Source organism: Trichosurus vulpecula, chromosome 8, assembly GCF_011100635.1.
Source record: "Trichosurus vulpecula isolate mTriVul1 chromosome 8, mTriVul1.pri, whole genome shotgun sequence".
Lineage (NCBI taxonomy): Eukaryota > Metazoa > Chordata > Mammalia > Diprotodontia > Phalangeridae > Trichosurus > Trichosurus vulpecula.
This window is the reverse complement of record NC_050580.1, coordinates 93,559,605-93,581,759: the sequence shown is the minus strand read 5'-3', so window position 1 is coordinate 93,581,759 and position 22,155 is coordinate 93,559,605. Positions and strand designations below refer to the sequence as shown.

The 22,155-nt window shown below is 37.1% G+C and overlaps 1 protein-coding gene across 1 annotated transcript in view; it reads right to left on the bottom strand.

The window, feature by feature from the left end:
• Window positions 1-4,813: 4,813 nt before the first annotated feature.
• Window positions 4,814-22,155, bottom strand: part of SFXN4 (sideroflexin 4) — a 28,505-nt gene continuing 11,163 nt past the window's right edge. The window contains exons 6-14 of the mRNA XM_036769544.1: window positions 21,414-21,439; window positions 19,646-19,699; window positions 19,506-19,562; window positions 19,327-19,392; window positions 17,739-17,829; window positions 13,063-13,178; window positions 12,027-12,112; window positions 9,608-9,725; window positions 4,814-5,990 (exon numbers count right to left, since the gene is read on the bottom strand). Of these exons, the coding sequence (XP_036625439.1) occupies window positions 5,913-5,990; window positions 9,608-9,725; window positions 12,027-12,112; window positions 13,063-13,178; window positions 17,739-17,829; window positions 19,327-19,392; window positions 19,506-19,562; window positions 19,646-19,699; window positions 21,414-21,439 (692 nt within the window). The 3' untranslated portion in view covers window positions 4,814-5,912. The remainder of the gene's footprint in view (window positions 5,991-9,607; window positions 9,726-12,026; window positions 12,113-13,062; window positions 13,179-17,738; window positions 17,830-19,326; window positions 19,393-19,505; window positions 19,563-19,645; window positions 19,700-21,413; window positions 21,440-22,155) is intronic.

Below are 22,155 nucleotides of genomic sequence, written 5' to 3'. Positions count from 1 at the left end.
GAAACAGTTCTCATTTGCTCTTTTCTCACAGTTTTATAAAGTCAGTAGAGTTGAACAAGATGATGAACTACCACAAATAATGTTACAATTTGGATCCTAGCATAAGAACCAAATGAACAGATGCTTTTCAGAGTTACAGAAAACCAGAAAGCCTTCAATTTATAATACAAAAACGGTCCAGTTTATCTCATTACATAGCCATAATAATAATAATGGTTTATTTTCAGTAAGCAGCCTGAAATTTTGCTTTGTAATCTTCTGCGAAGAACTTGACTTCCTCATGAGGAACTCTACTTTCTGAGCCAGACAACAGAAATTCTGCAGAATTGTCTCAAAGATCATTAAAAAGACACTGCAGGAGCACTTTCTTGTATAAAACCGTTCATTTTCTTGGCCTTTAAACATTTTGCCTGTAATATTGGGTTTGCAGAGATTTTATACTTAGGAGTAGACAACTTTAATAGTTCATATTTATACTGTTACAGGATTAAGCATCTGACTTCCTAAAGCTATCAATATACTTCAAGTAACCTTGTACTAGAAATACTCCTGGGGAATGGAGGAAGAGATTATCTGTATATCATACATAGATGTCTGTGTGTCAGAAATAACTTACAGTAAATGCAGAGTGTGAGAATCACCTCTTTGCTAGAGCCAAAACTTAAGGAACCATTTTAAGGATTTCATTATAGGTAATTTGGTTATATGGCAAAGCAACTATCCTTGTTCATGTACTATAATTTTTTTTTTAATAATCGGAAAATTTTTTTAAATTTCCAAGTTGGCATGAATGTTCAGACTATGTGTGCCAGTTATTTTGTTTAATGTGGTCATATATTTGCTTTTTCTTAACATAGCACTGACATCTTAAGAATCCTTTCCAAGAAATAGACTCAGTAGGGAATTTAGTGAAAAGCTTCTTTCACTTTCTTCTTCTGAGTGTTAGAAGGCTCTTAATCAAACGTTTCTTTGTTTTTCATTTTGGTCTTTAAATTGAGAGGATGTTTACTAAGGGGAACCAAGTGAAAACTAAATCTGCACTTTATAAAAATGAATAGCATGAATAACATGTTTATTTTGTGTCTATTTTGTTCTGAGTCCAATTTGCTACTTAGCAGTTTTTAAAACCACAGATTCATTATGATATTATTAAATGCAATTATTTTTGATACTCGATAAAGATTTGGGTGGTTGAAATCTATCTTCCCTTTCATTTCTTGTTAACTCTGACCAAATGTGACATCATGAGCAGGATTATTGAAAAATTGCAACCACTAAGCAAAAAAATATTTAAATTGGACAATTAAAACCTTATCTCTTGGCTTGTTTTGTAATTTTATTCTGTAAATTATACCCCTAGAAAAGTTGGGACTTGGGATAACTTTTCCCAAGTCTCCACCACAATTTCAAATCAGATCAGACCACTTCTCTTTCCAAAACAATAGCAGCAAAATGTTAATGTTTCCACACATTCACCTTTTCATCAGCCAGAACCTACATTATTTGAACATTCTCCACATTCATAGTGTTCTCTGTATTTAACTTGTTTTTAGTAGAGTCATCACAGTATCACATTCCAGTGTCTTAATGAAGTGTAAGGAAATCAGTCGATGCTGATTTCTCAAAGGCCATGCTATAAACTCGGGTGGGTTCTAGCAAGCTATAAAGGCCTCAGGTGTGGCCTTGAAGATGTAATGCTACCCAGGGATTACCCCAGGTGGGTTCAGAAAGACTCATCACAAATAGGTTGGCCAATGAATGATGAATTCTTGGACCATATCACACGGGAAGTCACATTAGAATCATGTTTTTGTGCAGTCAGATCAGCTAATTAAAGACAAGGACAAAATCTTTGGGGAATTAGAAGAAAGGTAAATATGAAAAGACACTATGAACAATTAAAGCAAATCTATTCAGAGAAGCCATCGATGTCCAAAAGTGGAAGATAGGAAAAGGTATAATAACTATTCTTGGTAGAAACTCATGCAGTGAAAAGCCACAATGTGAAGACCGAAAGGGCAAGGAAGCCACCTTAGCCAAGCCAATCTAAAAAATCCAATTAAGCATATACTGTGTGCCAGGCACTTTGCTAAGCACTGGGGGTAGTTAATAAAAAGAAAGCCAGTACCTATTCAGTCTCCTTAACATTCAGAGGGAAGTGGCAGCCTAGAGCAAGACCAATTTAGAGTACAGACTCATCACTGTAATAGCATGGTGTACTGGTGAGAGAGCTGGCCTTGGTGACCAGTGTTCAGATCCTGCCTCTGACACATACTGGCAAGTTACTTCATCTATTAGGTTCTCTAGGCAATTATAAAAGACTTTAAGTTGCAGATTAAGGTGCTGTGCTGTATTTCTTAAGAGAATTTCCTTATCCTGGAGTTCCTGTATAAGTGAAATAACCAGTTAAACCCAGTCCCTATACTGGACAGTTGAGCATAGTTGAAAGCAGTAAAAGCAAAGAACAGTAGAAGCAAAAATGAGTTAATAGAAAGCTTGGCAGTGGGATTCAACTAATTTATATCATACTCAGAATATTTATATATTAAATTAGCAGGAGGAGAAAAGGTGATAGAATAGATTGGTCAACATTTTTATAACAATCTCCTACATGAGGGTCCCAATGGCCCTAGGTGCTGGTGCCTCCTCTCCCACTTAATACTTTGTATTGATTTTCCATATGCTTACATGTGTACATGTTGAAGACTAGAATATAACCTTGAGGACAGGAACCATTTCATCTTGCATCCCCAACGACCAGCACAGTACTTGGCACATAGTAGACGCTTAATAAATGCCTGTTGATCGATCAGTTATCAAAGACAATGAAACCATTTGGTTTCACATTTGGACTGAACACCTCAGTCCGTAACATGCTTTATGAGAAGATTAGCTGGGCCAGACTAAGTATTCAGAGACAAATATCTATACTGAAAGAGAGACTGATTTGAAAACACTGGAGGATCATTTTGCCGGATCTGTCAGGGAGAAGATACCAAAGAATGGAAATCATCATGGATAATATTACTACCCACACAAAGATGACTGAAAGGACATCCAGTAATTGCTAGCCTATACGCTTACTTTCTCACCTTTATAAAATCTTTGTGAGACTGATCTTCACTCAGTTGACTTAAAGAATACAAGATCTCATTTAGATAGCTTCAAACATTTATGAAGCACTTGCTATATGCTGGGTCCTGTGCCAAGGACTAGGAGTACAAAACCAAGCAAGACAACCCCTGCCCTCAAGGACATGGCTGGGATGTGGCTTAAAAACCTGATTCCAGCCAGGATAAGGTGAAAGCTCGGTTATCAGAGCTCAATGTCCTGGGGTAGAGACCAAGGACGGGAGGTAGAGTGATGGGAATGATGGCTGGAATGGAGGCAGCATGGTACGGGCATGGACAGGAAGTAGCATGGAGGCCTGCCTCTGGTAGCTATACAATACTTTAAATAATTTCAAGTTATTCCTTGATACAAAACCTCATTTATTTAAAAAATTTTTTTGCAGTTTTGCCTTTTATACTCCACATTATTTTTACATTAACTTCTCCCTTTCTTGAACCTTTGCTTATAACAGAGAAAAAAAATTTAAGAAAAACCAACCTACACACGAAGTTATGTCTCTATCCCATATTCCACATCTGTCATTCTTCACCTCTCTACTTAAGGAGTGACAGAGGTTAGTTATTATAATGAAAGCTTGATTACTTTTCAGTGTTGTATATATATATATGTATATATATACATATATACACACACACACACACATACACACACACACATACACACACACACACACAATATTTAGGCACTGTGTACAGTATATTGTTCTCCCTGGACTTCACAAACCTTAAAGCACCATATAAATGTTGACTGGTAAGCATTCCTTTTTTTCTCTGAATTCCTTGACACTCATTGTTTCTTGGCGTGTGGCGATAGTCCACTTTATTCATTTACCACAGTAGTTCAGGCATTCTCCACCAATGGGCAGCCTGTTTCCAGTTTTTCACTATTATACAGCTATATACTTTACTATTTATTTACTATTCTATTGCTATATACTACTATACTGCTATAAATATTTTGTGATATAGGGGACATTTCCCTCAATCTTTGGCTTTTTGGGGGGAGAAGGTATATGTGCAGCAGTGGAATTGCTAGATCAAGAGGTATATGAACAGTTTAGTGATTTTTCTCACCTAATTCCAGATTATTTTTCATAAAGATTAAACCAATTTCCAGTTCTACCAAGAGTGTAATTAACATGCTTGTCTTATAGCTCCTGACCCCCCCAAACCGACTAGTTCCATCTTTTATCATCTTTCTTACTTTGAATTGCATGAGAAGAAAACACACCCACATACAATCAATGGTCTCCTGGTGATGCTATATGATTGTAAATCTTTGAAAGGATCAAAGTTTGCAGGTGGACCAGAGATGTATGATAAGCATAAATGGATTGCAGACTAGTTCCAATGACAATCTGGTTATAAGAAATGGCATAAGGAAAGCTATCCAAGGAATATGCGATCTGAAATGAATGTGGGCTGGTTCTGTAGGAAGAGCGAAGGATACCAAATAGCTCAAGTGCTTTACTGGAACCTAATAAATAGAAGAACTAGAAAGATGACCTCCAGCACCCTGGGCACATCTCTCTGGAAGCTCTATGGAAGAACATGGACAAAAATCATATAGGATGAGAAAATGTAGAAGGCTTATAATCTGCACCATTGTGTGAATCTCAACACTGGCAAGATCATTGATCCAATTAAGTATAAAAACTGAAATAAACACACACACACACATGACTGAACTGATATTTTTTACCCAGTGTAACTATAGCTCTAGATCTTTTTTATATAATGGAAAATTTTTTGAAGCTTCTCTTGTTACCCATATTGAACTATTCTAGCTATGGTGAAAGTTATCCTCTGGATCACCAACTCTATCTTTAAAATATTTATTTAAATAGAGTTCATCAGTTTGGCAAGGTTTCTGTTACATGATTTCACAAAAGACAATTTGTTCTATAGCATGAGTTGAGTACCTTTCTATCCCAGAAAGAAGAAAACTGTTGCCTATTTGGTTATCAACTAGGTAGGTGTTTGGTGTTTCAGCATATTATTACATCTAACCTCAAATCAAGCAAAATCATAATTTATAATAAGGAAATTCATGCCATGTCAGGGATGGTGAGCATTACTAATCTATTTTTCAAACACTGAACCATAGGTTTTATAAAAATTTTAATAAATAGTAATTTCAGAGTAGTGTGAGTAGGAGAGTGTGTGTGTGTTTAAAAATTCCATCATAGGATAGGTGCAACTTCTTGGGGGTTGAATATGTAAAACTAAACAAATTCTCTCCCCTCCTCAATCCTGTTTTTTAAAAAAAATATATAAACACACATATATCTCTCCCACCCAATGACAAAAATACATTGAATTTGCTTGACACAGAGGTCTGATTCTGATTCCAGCCTCCCAGTAAGTGGAAATTGTGCTAGAACCAAAAAATGATATTAAGTGCTGGCTGAGGATCCAGCTAAGGCAGAACAACTTTGTTCTTTCCTTCAGGCAGATTATTGGCATGCAGTATCTTGATCAGCTAGCTCTCCAGAGAATGAATGGAAAGTGACTTCAGCAACCCTTGAGGCTGATCCATACCTCAAAAAAGATTGCTACCTGTGATACACAAACACCCTAAACCTTCACTGTCATCCACTTCACAAAGAGAGAAAAGGCATAAACATATAAGCCTGAAATCTTGAGAAAATAATATTTTAGGGGAAGGGCTTTTGGGTCACTCATGTACAAGGTTGGCCTGCTCTTGGTACCTTCTAATTCTAAGCTTCTGTGAGTAAGCTCTGTGAGAAGACAAGCCATGTTGAAATTTCAAACTAGTCTTTAAAGTCCTCTATTATAAAAGAGATCTGTTTCCTCTGTCAAGGACTGCATTTCTGGTTCTAGAGAGGTTCGCTGTATCTGAAAAACAAAGACGAATTGGTAAGATTTACAATATAGTTTCTTTGTTGCTCTAGAAATCTAATTAACAAGACAAAGCAAAAACAACCTTGTTCTTTACAGAGATACTTTATTTCAAGCTTAGCCTTTTACAAGTCTCACAAAGACACCGTGATAGTGTTTTAAAACATACTAATTAAGATACATGGAAAAAAAGTCCATCTTAAAGCTATATTTAATTTTTGGCTTTTTGATGCCTATTTGATAGTATTCCATATTATCAACTAGGATGTTTTAAAATGTCACAGTGTCTTTGAGAAAGAGTTCATCACTGTGAAAGACTAAATCTGAAATAAAGTATCACTATAAAGAGGAAGGTTGTTTTAAAAACATATCTATACTATATGCTGTATCTGTCTGTCTCTGTGTACACACACACACACACACACACACACACACACATCCAGTATTCATTACTTCTAAAACTTGTTAAAACTTTTGGGCTTTTTTTTTCTTGTTTTATATATGTGTGTATATACACACATACATATACACACATATATGTATGTATGTGTTATATGTATGTATATGTATATATATGTACACACACACACACACACACACACATGCACTTTTACATTTCATGTTCCAAACAAGGGTTCACTAGTAGGATGGCAACCTGCATGTACCATCCCCTGCTGTAGCCATCCAGGACCTTGGAAAAGTCAGGCTACCCTCAAGTACAAAGCAGTTTGAGCCACTGGCAAAGGCCTGGCTGGCTACATCCTAGAGTTCCTGCACAGTCCCACAGTGAAGCAGAATAAGTCTGGGTGCCCGCGGTTTGGGGCAGTGTCTTAGGACAAAGATGACAGGGGTGGGCTTACATCCCTCCCAACCCCATCTCAACTACCTTTGTGTGCCTCTCTACAATGCAGAGTTGCCATGAAACAACCACTGCATCCATCCCAGGGGTTGCCAATCCATGTTCTAGGCTGAAAAAGTTTTAGGGGTCTATGAAATCAGTGGCATGTTTGTTATAGGCCATCTTAGGGGAGAACTGCTCAAGAAGCAGTGAGTGACATATCGTAACAGAGGATAAAAATGGAGGGAGAGGAGCAAAGTGATCAGCCTCTATGAGCGATCAGATTCTGACACCTGCACAGCTCCTCTTCCCGTCACTGACATGGTGATCTGATTCCAGCTTCCCCATAACTAGAAATTGTGTTAGAGCAAAAAAAAATAATAGTAAGTGCTGGCTGGGGACTCAGCTAAGGCAGAAAAACAAGAAAAATATTCTGTGGGTTCTGTGCAATTTACTAAATATTATGCCAAAATGAAACTACAGAACATGCAACAATTCTTAATAGATGAACACCAAAATGTTTGGGGAAGACCACCCATTTGGGGTTTGTAATCTGGGTCTGTGAACTTGGTTTTAAAAAATTATTTTGATAACTGTATTTCAAAATAATTGGTTTCCTTTCTAATCATATGTATTTTATGTATTTAAACACATTATTCTGAGAAAGGGTCCATAGGTTTCACCAGACTGCCAAAGGGATCCATGATAGAAAGAAGGTAAGAATTCTTATCCTATATTAAGGACTAGGTTCTAAAGAAGTCACTGTGTGAAATGCCAAAGTACCCATCTTTTTTATAGGCTTTTATACCCAGAGGTAGTTAAGGTAACATAGTGTACAGTGTACTAGACTTGGAGACAGGAAAGTCTGAATTCGAATCCTGTCTAAGACACTTATTAGCTACCCACTCCAATCTTTTCAATCTGTTTCCTCATCTCTAAAATAGGAATAATTATAGCATCTAATTCACAGGATTGTTGTGAGGACCAAATGAGATCATGCAAAGTGTCCCAAGAAGTCTTGGTGCAATTCAAAGCTATCGGAGCTTAAAGTATAGTGTAAGTAAACACTCTGTATACCTTAAGGTGCTACGTTAATCTGGGCTATTTTTATGGCAAAAGTGCTGGATCCCACCTTCCTTTGCCAGATAATAATCACTGACATTTACGGGAATAAGAGACAGGAACTGCATTTCATTGGTATAGGGAACTTTCCAGGTAAGGAGACTCCCTCTAACAAGGAAGGCTGGCTTCCTCTCCGCAACTTAGGGAGAATAACCTAGAGCAAAAGGGTCACACCCATGGCCCTGGGCTGCGTGTGGCCCACAACACTCCTGAGTGGGACCCAAACCAGATTAAAATGATCTGATTTTCATATACTGAACTATTAATTAAAAAAATTGTAAACACGTGGTTTTCTAAGTCAATAAGTTGTCTACAGGCATCCTTATGTAACAAGAGGGGATTGCTTAAGTCCCATGTTTAGTTTATAGTGGAAGCAAGGCTTGAACCCAGATCTTCCTGGCTCTGAGGCCAGCTCTCTATCCACTGCACTATAGCTGCTTCTCTCGTTTTCTCCCTTTCTCCTTCTCCCTAACAGTCAGGTATGCATGTTTGCATGCATGCATGTATATATGTATACATATATGTATGTATACATATACTAAATACACATATGTATCTATACTATTGCATTATATTATCTACAAATGTACTTTATATAGCACTTTAAAGTTTTCAAAACACTTTACATACGTCATCTCACTGGATCCTCAACAGTCATGTGAGGTAAGCACTACAGGTATCTTAAGCCTGATTTTACAGATGAGGAAACTGAGGCTTAATCAATAAGCATTTATTAGGCACCTACTATGTGCCAAGAGCTGATAAGTGCTGGGGATTCAAAGAAAAACAAAATGTAACAGGCTGCGAGAAGTTACTATGACTTGCTTACAGTTAAACACATAGCATGTGTCATAGACAGGAGTCAAGCACAAGTCTCTCTTGGTTCCTAGTCCAGCGCTCTTCACTATGCCACATGATCTCCCAGTAATGCTATATTTAAAAAGCCTCTTGTGCCTATGCCCATCACCTAAAAAGATTCCAGGAGTCCCACAAACTCATGCTCCCTCCAAGAGTAATAATACATTCAGACTTTCCTCTTATCCCCCATCCCCAACTTAACTTTGATGGTGGAGATGACCTAAAATCCAAGATCACCATAACATGGTTTGCAGGGTGCTGCACTATGGAAGGGCTGCTATATCAAGCCTTTGTTGTGGCCTTAGGGAATTAATAAATGTAATAATGACTAGGGGCAGCTAGATGTTGCAGTGGATAGAGCGCTGGGCCTGGAATGAAGAAGACTCATCTTCCTGAGTTCAAATCCAGCCTCGTACACTTACTAGCTGCATGACCCTGGGCCTTGTCCAGTGGTTTACTATCTTTGCCAAGAAAACTTCAAATGGGGTCGTGAAGAGGCGGACGTGACTCAAACAACTAAACCACATGAAGCAATGACTTGCAGGTGTAGGAGGAAATGAAATGGAGGGACAGATATCTAGGAAAGTCAAAGGAATTTAACATGCCAGACATTTTAAAGTTGTGATTCCTTTAATTCAAATTAATGAACATTTGTTATAGCTCCTGGTGTGTAGAAGGTCCCAAGTTAAGTGATAGGGAGACAATAATGAAATAAGATAGTCTCTGCTCTCCTGAGGCAGGACTCTATAAAGATTGAACTTAAGTGATTCTCAGTAAATATTCAAAAGGGACTTACCTGCCCTGTCTGTGGAAACAGACAAAATGAAACTGGTACCATCAACCCCATTGCCAGAAGAGTCGCGTTTAACTTCATGACCATCAGCAACTTTGGATTTTGATGGACGAGGTTGGTCCTAAGGAAAGAAAGTTACACCTCCTAAACCTTGCTACAAAATTATACTAGCTTCTGAAGCAGGTACTTTACAATCTGACATAATATCAGAGTCGCCAGTTTTGTCACCCTCGTTGCTATTTTATGTGAGTCTATTCCCATAGCCCCACCAAGCCCCACCAAATGATGTATACTGTGGCCCTAGAATTATATTAGGTAACCCCATGTTCTGACCTGCTGCCTTCTCCTTGCTCATCTAGCAGATAATAGCAAACACCTTTCTCAACTATCTAGAAAGAGAAGACCCACCCTGAAGGTGAGGAGGAAGGATGCATTGGGCGGAGCTCCAAATAACGAGAATCAGCAGGTTGGATGTTTTAAAAGGGTGTTGGCTCATTACAAAGCTGGAGGAGAGTAGCCAAGGAAGGCACTGATGTGACTCAAGTTTCTAGCTACATTTTTTAGGGCCAAACTTGAGTAGTCAAAGTATCAAGAAGGCCTTTTTCTCACACTTGTTTCTTATTAGGGAGATAAGCCCATTGAATCTGCTATTTTCTGTTATTACGCATCCTGGTTTGACAAATGAAGACCTTGGGTGAAGACAAAAAATACAGGCCCATATTGAGCAGTGGCCTTAATAGGATTTAGCACTAGAAAAAGTCTTTGGAGATCATGTGGTCTCCAAAGTGAAGACTAGGAGACAGTATGGATATGTGGCATGACTTCTGATCCCGCCTCCAACTGCTAGTGCTTCCTTCCCAAACTACCTTGCAGTGATACATTGTATTTATTCTATTTATATACACAGACATATCATATGTATATATGTATGTATGTATATATATGCATGTACGTACAGATACATACACACATATGTGTGTATATGTATGTTGTCTTCTTGATTAAAATGCAAGCTTCCTCTGGGTAGGGATTATTTATTCTTTATATTTTTAATACCCAGTTCCTAACATAGGGCCTGGTACACAGTAGGCACTTAAAATGCTTGTTTATTGGTTACTTTGTTTCTAACAAAACCATATCTACCTTTATTCCCCAGCTCTTATCCCACTTTGCCCCTCTCTTTATTGTGCAAACACCCAAAATTCCCTCTCCTGAATCAGACATCAGCCCATCAGAGCAGTTAACCTAACCACTACATAGACATCCACAGCAGCAGGTGGTGCAGGTGCTATTAGGAAACTCACACACATACACACCAACTCTCCTAGCATTTACAATTCCCTCCCCTCACCAGATCACCTCATAGCTGCAGTAAGTGCCTCTCAAACAGTGGGCACTAACTAATGAGTAAGAGCCCCTAACTCTTTTCCTCTTGAGTAGGACAAAGTAAATCATACAGGATAATCTGTCATGGATGGGTTGTGGTTTTCATAATAGAATTTGTTACATTATCTTTCTCCCAAATCCATCTCTCTTCCAAACTTCTTTGTTTTTCCTGAAGGTACCACCATCCTTCCAGGTACCAGGTTACAATCTTTGTGTCATCCTCAATTCCTCATTCTCTTTCATTCCACGTCATAGCTCATTAGTTCCCAAATTTTGTTGTTTCTACTTCCATAACATCTCTTGCATATGCCCCCTTCTCTCTATTCACTTAACTATCATTCTAGATCAGGGACTTTTCATTTCTCAACTAGACTATTCCAAAAGCTTCCTAATTAGTCTTCTTCCTTCAAGTCTCTCTTCTTTCCAAATTGTCCTTCACACACCTATCAAGATTATTCTCCTAAAATGCGGGTCTCACCATGTTGTCTCCCTACTCAATAAACTCCAGTGTTCTACTGACTTTAAGATCAAATGTGATATCATCTTTATCTCATCCTTATTAAACTTCTATTTTGTGTAAGTTTTATAAAGCACACAATTAGTACTATGGTAGCAAATGTATGTAATTTATAAATAATAAACACACACGCCTTGGAGTGCATACGCAAAAATTTTTTTACCGGTAGGGATGTATAATCAAAAAAGTCTGGAGAACATTGATATAATAGTGAGGCCACAGAAAGGAAGTTACTTGCTAAGACATCTAAGTGTGCCAGAGATAGGAAAAGTGATAGAGCCAGGATCCAAACCAAGGTGCTCTGCCTTGAAATCCAGGGTTCTACATACCCACAACCACCCCACCCTCCAATTTACTCAAGCCAATTTTAATTAGTTTTGCTATACTAAAGAACCGGGGAGGGGGGAGGAGGAGGAGGGTATTGAAATAACTTTTTTAAAGCAGTATTTGTCTTTTTCTACAAAAATTGCGGTGTGAGATTCCCACTTCCTGGAAATGACAGCAGTAGTTAGCTCTTACCTTTCAAAAAAGTATGCAAAGACACTTGAAAGAAGCGTTGAAGTCCCAAAGAGCAAACCTCTAGACAATGCTGTTTCTCCAACTGCCTAAAGAAGGCACAAAGTAAAGTCAGGAAGCTACATAATTTTAACACTATTCTAAAGTGACAAATTTTAAGTATCAAACCCTTTACCTTTTTTCTTCCTCTAAAAACTTTTGGTTATAATGGTCACTACTAATTATAGCCTTCAAATGTGGAAAACAAAATGGCTTTGTGAAGTGAAGGCAACAAAGGAACTGCACCATAAACATTAAAGTTTAACTATAGTGGTTAAAGCTCACAGCCTTCTCTTTTCTTTCTTTTTCTGCCTCTTTTTTTTTTTTTTTTGGTGAGGCAATTGGGACTAAGTGACTTACTCAGGGTCACACAGCTAACAAGTGTCGTGTCTGAGGCTAGATTTGAACTCAGTTCCTCCTGGCTCCAGGGTTGGTGCTCTATTCACTGTGCCACCTAGCTGCCCCTAGCCTTCTCTTTTCAACAAAACTTTTTCAAAACACACACACACACACACACACACACACACACACACACACACGCAAATTCCTACCTAAGAAGCAGTAAGAAAACCCCCAGGGTCACTTGTCTATGCCACTTCTTTCTAAAAGATTTAATTAGAAGGCAAGGCTGGGATAATTTAAGGTCCAAAAAGCTTCTGGAGGAATAGGGTCCAATCCTCTCAATTTAAAGTACAAAACAGAATAGATTGGGAAATGCTATTGTTCCCTATTCCTTGTGTTGGCCACCTAGACCAGCCCTGCCTGATTGACCATAGCCTGGCATAATGCCAACTGTATTTGAAAAACAAAATCTCCTTGCACTTACAGAGATAAACACGACAATTATAATTCACATCAACCAAATATCAGAACGCAAAATGCAAAGTAATGTACTAGAGGAAGAAGGGAAGGGGATAAGAGGAGATGGACTTCCTCTCTCTTCTCAAAACAGAATAGTCAGTCCTTTGCCTGAAGGGTTAGCTGATAGGAGAGCACCTACCTTTGCCCCAGCTTCTTGTGACAGTCCTACAACATTCCCATTCTTGTCCACGACACGAATTCCATTCTGGTACTCATGGCTTCTGCTCACCACCACATTAAATGTACTTAAAAAGGCTGTAGTATTCAAAAGCAAAACAGAACGTGGGGACTGCTTTCTAGTCAGCTAAATTTACCTCGGACATAATTTTGTCACACTTAGAAGATGTCAAAATGCTCCAAACAGAGATCTGCAGCAGAAACAACCGAATCTGCACTCTGGCCAAGCTAAGAATTCAGTGAAATTACTATATAATTTTCTTATGTTGCCTGTGTTTCCAGTCAAGTGAAATATTTGATTATCTTTTTTACCAACCTTAGACATACTGCAAATTAAGTTACTGCTAAAGAGAAAGAAAATTCTCTGAAGGACTAACAGATAACAGCATCTATAACATGATAACAGCACGTACAATATGAGGGAGGCTGAATATTATCTATATCCTCTCCCTCTCATGGAAAATCCATAGGATTTCTTTTAAGAATATGAATTTAGAGAGGATTCTGGGAAGATGGCAGAATAGGTCAGAAAACTTTCGGCTCTACAGATTTCCTAGACAAAAAAAGGCGCCTCTGAGGGAATGTTGAGCAGCAGAAATTAACAAAAGTTAGGGTTAAGCAGTTGTTATCCTAAAACAACTTGACACTCCTCCCTGTAACCCCCTCCTCCCCCCGCAAGACCCTGATCTCCCGGGGAGGAGGTTTAGCTTGAGTGAAGTGCTAATATCTCCTGATATCAACAAACATCAAGCCCCGGGGGGCAGCTGGGTTGGGTGGCAGCCTCAGCCTTAGAAACTGTAGTCTCATGGACAATGGGGGGGGGGAGTACTTGGGCGGGGGAGAAGGTGTCCGATGGACGAATAGGAGAAGATTGAAGGACCTTCCACTGTCAAAGGATACCAAGCACAGCTGTGCTGAACAGACACATCCCAGGCTGCAGCTGCAGGGCAGAAGGAGCTAGCACACATCTGGTGAGTGTAGCAGCAGTAGCTGCTGGTTGTGGGCACTTGCAGGAGAGCAGAGTCCCTGGTTCCAGTTCCAGGGCAGAGAGGACAGCTGTAGTTTGCAGCCACCAGAGGGATGGCAGGGAGCAAGATCATTTGCTGGACAGCATGGCTTAGGGGCCCTAGCCATGGCTTGGGAGTGGAAAGGATAGTCCAAGGTTAGGCCCTGAGACAGACCTCAGAAAATAATAGTGAGAAGGACCTGAGACTTGGGCCATACCTTGGGACTATAACTTGATTACACTAATAGCTGCTAAAAACCAAAATGAAACAAAGTAAAATTAAAAATGAGTAAGCAAAGGAGACAGAACCCAACCATAGATAGCTATTATGGGAATAGAGAAGATCTGGGTTCATATTCGGAGGAAGATAATGGAGCAAAAAAAGTCATTCCTTTTTTAGTGGGAAATGTCAAATGGTGCCAGGCATAAAAAGAGTTGCTGGAGGAACTTAAGATGAGCTTTAAAAATCAAATAACAGAGATTGAGGAAAAATTAGAAAAAAAATTAAAAGCAATCCAAGAAAATTATGAAAAGAATTACTTGAAATAGAGAACCAAAAACTTAAGGAAGAAAATAATTCCTTGAAAACTAGAATTAGACCAAAGGAAACCAATGACATTCTAAGACACCAAGAAATAATAAAACAAAATCAAAAAAATGAAAAAATAGACAAGAATGTGAAACATCTCATCAGAAAAACAACTGATCTGAAGAACAGATTGAGGAGAAATAATGTAAGAATAGTTGGACTACCTGTAAATTACAATAAAATAAAAGAATCTTGATACAACATTACAAGAAATTATCAAGGAAAATTGTCCTCAAGTTCTAGAACAGGCAGGCAAAGCGGAAATAGAAAAAAATCCACTGTCACTATCTGAAGGAGATCCCAGCAGGAAAACTTACAGGAACATCACAGCCAAGTTTCAAAGCTCCCAGGTTAAGGAGAAAATATTGGAAGCAACTAGAAAAAAAATTTAAATATCATGGAGCCACAATAAGGATTATGTAAGACCTAGCAACTACTACACTGAAGGACTGTAGGTCTTAGAATACTATTTCATAGAGCAAAAGAGCTGGGGTTATGAAAAGGGTAACTTGCCCAGCAAAGTTAACTATAATCTAGAATGAAATAAAAAAAGACATTTAATGAACTGAAAGACTTTCAGGCATTTGTGACAAAAACAGCAGAACTTAAGGGAAAATTCAACATATAACATCCAGGAGAAATATAAGGTAAACATTAAAGATCAATTATAAGGGACTCAATGAGGTCAAATTGTTTACTTCTTATATGTAAAAATATCATCAGTTCTCTTATAACTGTCATCATTATGATGAAGTGATCAAAAAAATAAAAACTATAGGGAGAGATAAAAAGGAGTAATTATCTCATACAAATGAGGCATAAAAGGATACAGAAGAAGCTAGTAGGGGGAAGGCAGGTAGTGATGGAACCTTACTCTCAATGGAAATGGGTTAAAGAGGGAACAACATATATATCTAGAAAGGTATAACTGTCTTCTAAATACAGAAAGAAATAAAGAGAGCAAGGGAACAGGGTAGGGGTAGAGGATAAGGAAGGGACTCTTGAAGGGGTGCATAGGTTAAGGAATAGAAGGGCAAAGTAGCAGGTAGAAGTAAAGCAGAAGAGTGAGAAGAGATAGGAATAAGGTGAGAAGGATAGTGAGAAAAAATAGGAAATAGCTTAGAATGTGAATGGGATGAATTTACCTATAAAATGGAAACTGAAAGTAGAGTAAAAATTTGTATTCAACAGTATGTTGCTTTCAGGAAATGCTGTAAAAATGAGAGATACACTTAAAGATAAAATAAAGGTCAGGAGTAAAATTTATTATGTAAAAAATGCGGGAGTAGTAATTATGATCTCAAAGTTAAAGCTAAAATATATTTAATCAAAAAAGAAAAATAGGGAAACTACACTATGTGTCAGCAATATTATTTAATATTGTTTTAGACCATTTAAAATAGCTAGACCATATAAATACTTGAGAGTACCTGCCAAAACAGACACAGGAACTATATGAACATAAACACAAAACACTTTTTATACAAATAAAGTCAGATCTAAATAACTGAAGTAATATTTATTGTTCATAGGTAGGTAAAGCCAATAAAGTGACAATTTTACCTAACTAATCTATTTATTCAATGCCACCCCAATTTAATTACTAAAAAATTATCTTACTGAGTTGGAAAAAATAATAACAAAATTCATATGGAAGAACAAAAGGTCAGGGACTTCAAAGAAAACAGGGAAAAAAGATGTAAAGGAAGTAGATTCAGCAGTATCAGACCTTAAACTATATTATAAGATGAGAGCATTGTTGAAGTATAAGATGGATAATTTTGATTATTTTAAATTAAAATTTTCTTATATAAATAAAACCTATGCAGCCAAGAATAGAAGGAATGCAGAAAACTGGGAAAAAACTTTCACAGACAATCTCTCAGATGGGTTGTGATTGGATTGGAATATTGCTGTAATGTAGGAAATGATGAGCTGGCTGATTTAGAAAAACATGGAAAGACTTGGACCTATGAAGGAAGATGCTATCCACCTTCAGAGAAACAGATGATAGGAAGAAATAAGCATAGTACAGTCTTACATATATGTGTATAAGTACGTATATGTACATGTTCATATATATATATATCCGCACTTAATTGGCGCCTTCTTTAGGGTATGGTAGTGGGATGAGAGGAGAAAATTTAAGTAAAAAGTGCACAGCAAAAAAAAAAAAAAAACTGAAAGAAAACCTACAAGGAAGCAAAGAAAAGCTGAGCAGCTTTGAAAACAGTGTGTAGTATTTATTATATAGATTTTCTTGAAATGGAAATTTATTGTTTTATATTGAGTCTTTTGTGCTGGGTACATGGCAATGTTTTTTTTCTTGTTTTCTATTTATGTTTAAAATAAATAATAAAATTTACCAAAATATATGAATTTAAAAATTTTTTGAGGCATTTGTTTTTTACACCATAGTTATTTCCCAAAATATTGCTGCCCACCCAAAGAACCTTCCTTTTTAACAAAGAAATCCTATTTAGCAAAACTAACCAACACAGTCACTATAACTGACAGTCTATGTGACATTCTTTCTGCTCCAGTATCCCCAGGAAGGAAGTGTGTTTCACCTATTCCCTGAAACCAATGTTATAAGATCGTAGATATAGAACTGGGAGGGACCTTAGAGGCATCAATCAATCCAACAGCTTCATTCTGTAGATGTGAAAACTAAGGCTTAGATGACATGCCTAAAACCGGATAGGTGAGAAATAGCAGGGCATTTAAAATTTACATGATCAAAAAGTGGGAGTCAGGTTAGAGAACCAGGATATTTTCTCTCTACCATGATGTTGAACACAATGGTGAAAGAGAAATAGCCCATAAAACATTTATAATCTGAAAGAAGAAAATAAATACAATCTGGGACCTGAACAGGCATGATATAAAAGCTCTGTCCTGAGGTCCTTCAAGATTAGGCACAATATAGATAGGAATGGAACAAACTATCTGTGCAAAGGAATAGGGAGTCTCTTTCCATAATGACTCAAGGTAGGTAAAAACTAGCCCAACTACTGTATGTTTCCACTTCTCATCTACTTACCCAGAAGAGGGATAGGCAAGATTTTGATAACAACATTCTGAATAGCAGGTCCTTTTAATGTGTATCGATTCATCATCAAAAGAGGGGAAATCTAGGAAACCAGAGAAATATCTATTCACTGTAATCTGACATACATTTTTAATGTACCTACTCTGTATATAGCATTATGCTAGGCAATAAGTTACAAAGCTGAACAGTATACAGTCCCTACTCTCAGGAGCCTTAGAGGTCTAGTGGGGATAGGGTTGGGGAAGGGATTTAGCACATACACAACTAAGTACAATACAAAATAGAACCTGATAAATGGAGAAGCAAAACACAAAGTGCTATATGAGATATGTGGAAAGTAAGTTCATCTTGGTAAATGATGAGTGAAAATAAGCATAGTATGTTCTAACATATATGTGGTAGAGGGGTTGGAGTCACTACTAGAGGTTATAGTCAATTGGCACTGAAAATCAACTGCACACTAAGCAAGGGACTTAGCTAAAAACTTAGCTAGCCTATTTCAACATATAAGCCACGTATGAAGCTAGTTGGTTATGATACTGGCGGAATCCTTAGAATTATAATAAGATCATCCTATAATTGAACTACTGAGTTGTATGTAGAGGTCAAGGTTTCAAACAAGACAATGGATATAACAGTAAAGTACTAGAGAAATATGAGTTATTAATATTGATTGTGATTTAGGACTTTGCAAGTTCTGAGAAATGGTGAGTGACACTGGGTTTGTTTTCTAGTCTCAATGCAGATTTGGAATTTAAATTTTGTTGTATAATTTGATTTTAAATTCCTTTCCCAGGGTCACACAGTCAGCATGAGTCAGAAGCAGGATTGGTATTTCCTGTTTCCAAGGCCAATTCTCTGTCCCCTATGTTCTCTTGTTTCTTATAACATTTCTGAGATTATAAATTGCATAACAGTTGCCAAACTACATTAATAGAGAGAGTTTGTCCCTAGGGAGTTCCCTACGTTAATGAAATCACAAAGGAATAAATAAATTAATCTTACCTAGGTAGGGATGTCTAGAATATTCTCGTACAGTAAACAGAAAAGTTACCATTATGATTTCATGTGTGCATAGAAAAATAAGGACCAAATATTTGTGTAAAAAGTTGTCTCCCATAGTTCAATTATGACTAAATATTTCATGTTTTTATTATTATAGTTTTCAAATAAATTAAATGAACCCAATTTCCCAACCGATGATAACGTCCTCCAAGTACAAAGGAAACTACCAAATCAATTCCAAAGGTGCTATTTTCCCCAACCATGATTTTTTCTTTTTGGTCCAGACCTGTGATTTCATTGGTGTAGGTAATTTTCCATGTGAAACCTTCTTCTACTGATGCACATTGGCAACTGAGAGGTTAAATGACTTGTGCAAAATCACATAGTTAATACATGTATGAGTCAGGTCTTCTGGACCTCATTACCTCTTGCAACTCTGGTATAATGTAAGAATATTATTTAAGCTGTATAGAGATAAACATCATGATAAATATGAAAAATTATGTTGGTTTTACATAAGCATCTGGTTTGAGAAATCAGAATGTGATTCAATGGGTCTTAAAAAAATACCTACTCCAAAAAATGTTGTAGAAATAATTGTAGTTATCCCAAGAAGTTGTTGTTCAAGAGAATATTTTGCCTAAGGGGGAAAAATCAAATTATACATTTAGTGAATCACTTATTCATTACTTGTGGATTATACTAAATTCCCTAAGGGATGATGCAAAAATAAAAGGTTAATTGCTTACTTACATGGATTGCATTTCCATTTGTTATGCTGAATTCAGTATTATATGCATGGATGAAAAACTGCAGGAAATAATGTAGAGGTATTATATTTTTAATTCAAGCATAAAATAATTTACTGATCATAAAACAGAAACAGCTGTTACCTGAGGGAAAAGAGCAGCCTTTATTCCTTTATGTTTTTGTAGAAATAGGAATACCTTGCATGAGGGAAACAAATGGAAAAGAGAGTTTCTTTTACCAAACCTTGCTTACCTCAGCTGGTACATGAACCAGACAGTAAGGGATTCATGGACAGACACTGTGCTGTTCTGGAAAGAACAAAGGGTTGATTGGCAGTAAGAAGACTTGGGCACAGGATTTTTCTGCCTGTGTGACTTTAACTTCTCTGGCCTCAGTTTCCTCATCTGTAAAATGAGGGAATGGACTAGAAGACCATCAGTTCCTTCAGCAAGTCAATTCAACAGCGGTGTCCACATTCTAGGAACGGAACTAGCATTAGGGGTTTAAAAGCAAAACTAACATAGTCCCTGCCCTCAAGGAGCTCACTGTCTACTTTTAGTCCTTCATTCTATGATCAATCTATAACCTGATGTGGCTGAGTAGATTCGGAAGAGCACTAGGATGGCAGGCCCAGGTGAGTAAGATGGAGTGGAAGACTAATTAACAAATGATATTTATTAAGCATCTCCTATGCGCAAAGCAGCGTGCTAGGCACTGCAGGAGAGAAAATGAATAAGACTTTCTGCCCTCAAGGTAGTTAGGTCTAGTTGAAGAAATGTTAGTCAATAACTGATAAACATTTATTATGCACCTACTATGCGTTAAGGCACTGTGCCAAGCACAGTGTTGATTATATAAACATAAGAGACAACTAGCAATATATCACATAAAATTAGAGTTGGAAGGGACCTTTTAACACATGAGGGAACTGTGGTCCCAGAGAGATTGTGACTTATACAAGAACAAAGAGAATAGCAGAGGCAGGTCCTAAACCCCAGGTCTCCTCAGTCCTAAGCTAAGCTTCTTTCCATTATACCATATTGCCTCTTAGAAATTACCAAACTTTAGATAACTAGTCATTTTTTCCCTACATATTTTTAAAATTTAATTCATTCACTTTTTAAAATATCAAATTCCCAATTCCCTCCCTCCCTCTTGCCCCTCCCCCATCCCTTGAGAAGACAAGCAATAAGATATTGATTATACATATGATGTCACATAAAATATATTTCCATATTAGACATGTTAAAAAAAAGCAAGAAAAATAAAGTGATAAAAGTATGCTTCAATCTGCACTTAGAATGCATCAGTTCTCTCTCTGGAAGGGGATGGCATTTTTCGTCATGGATCCTTTGGAATTGTTTTGGATCATTGTCTTGATCAGAGTAGTTAAGTCCTTCATAGTTGATCATCCTTACAGCTTGTGTTACTGTGTACAATGGTCTCCTGGTTCTGCCCACTTCATTTGGTATCAGTTCATAAAAGACTTCCCAAGATGAAATCATCCTACTCATCATTTCTTATAGCGCAACAGTTCTCCATCACATTCATGTACCACAACTTATTCAGCCATTCCCCAACCGATGGGCATCCCTTCAACTTCCAATTCTTTGCCACCACAAAAACAGCTGCCACAAATAATTTGTACATATAGGTTCTTTTCCCTTTCCTTTGATATCTTCAGGATACCAACCTGATAGGGATATTTCCGGGTCAAAGGACCTGCAAAGTTTTATAGCCTTTTGGGCATAGTTCCAAATTGTTCTCCAGAATGATTGGACCAGGATAACTAGCAATATGTTAAGTTTCTGTTTTCCAATGTGAAAATAAATAGTATGTGAAAATAATGGAAAAAAAAAACAACTATGCACAATGATGATATCTTTAAACGGTCTATTTTTGGCTACTTACCAGGGGTCCAGTAATAGGCAAGAAAGCTAATGAAGAAGAAAAGGATCATTACTGTATGCCAAATGTTTTGTAATTAATTGCTAATATAAAGGAAAGGTGTGGAAAAGGATAATTAACCTAAAAAACCTTTTTTTATTTCTATTTTGGTGACATTTTTTTTTCCTAAAATCACTGAACTAGTGAATTTCGGAGCTTGAATGATGACTGGGAATAATTTAATTCAAAGCTTTCATTTTAGAGATAAGGAAATTGAGGTGAAATGACATACCCAATGTCACACAGCAAACCAATGACAAAGACTAGAAGCTAGGTCACCATTTTCTCACTAGGTTCAGAGTCCAGGGAACTTTCTATTTATTAGCAATGTGACTTTGGGTAAACCAATGAACATATTTTAAGAACAATAATAATACAATAAAATTAATAATTTTACTTTTTATTATTCTGAACTTAGCAAAGACAAACATTTCCATATACAAAGAAAACTTATTAAATATGAAACTGTGAATCTCTATTATGTACAGCTTCCTTTTTTAAAAAGCACTTAATAAAATCAGTATGTTTTAAAGCTGTCCTACTTGTCTGTATTTCCTCCTATTTTTTTGCTGTACATTTTAAAAAATGCTTTCAGTGACCCTCTTTTCCTCCTTTTCTTCTAGTGGAGCATCACTATCACTAGCCCCCTTCAACCTCCAATCAAATAAAACAAAACCAATAATAATTTCTAAAAAAAAATAAGCAT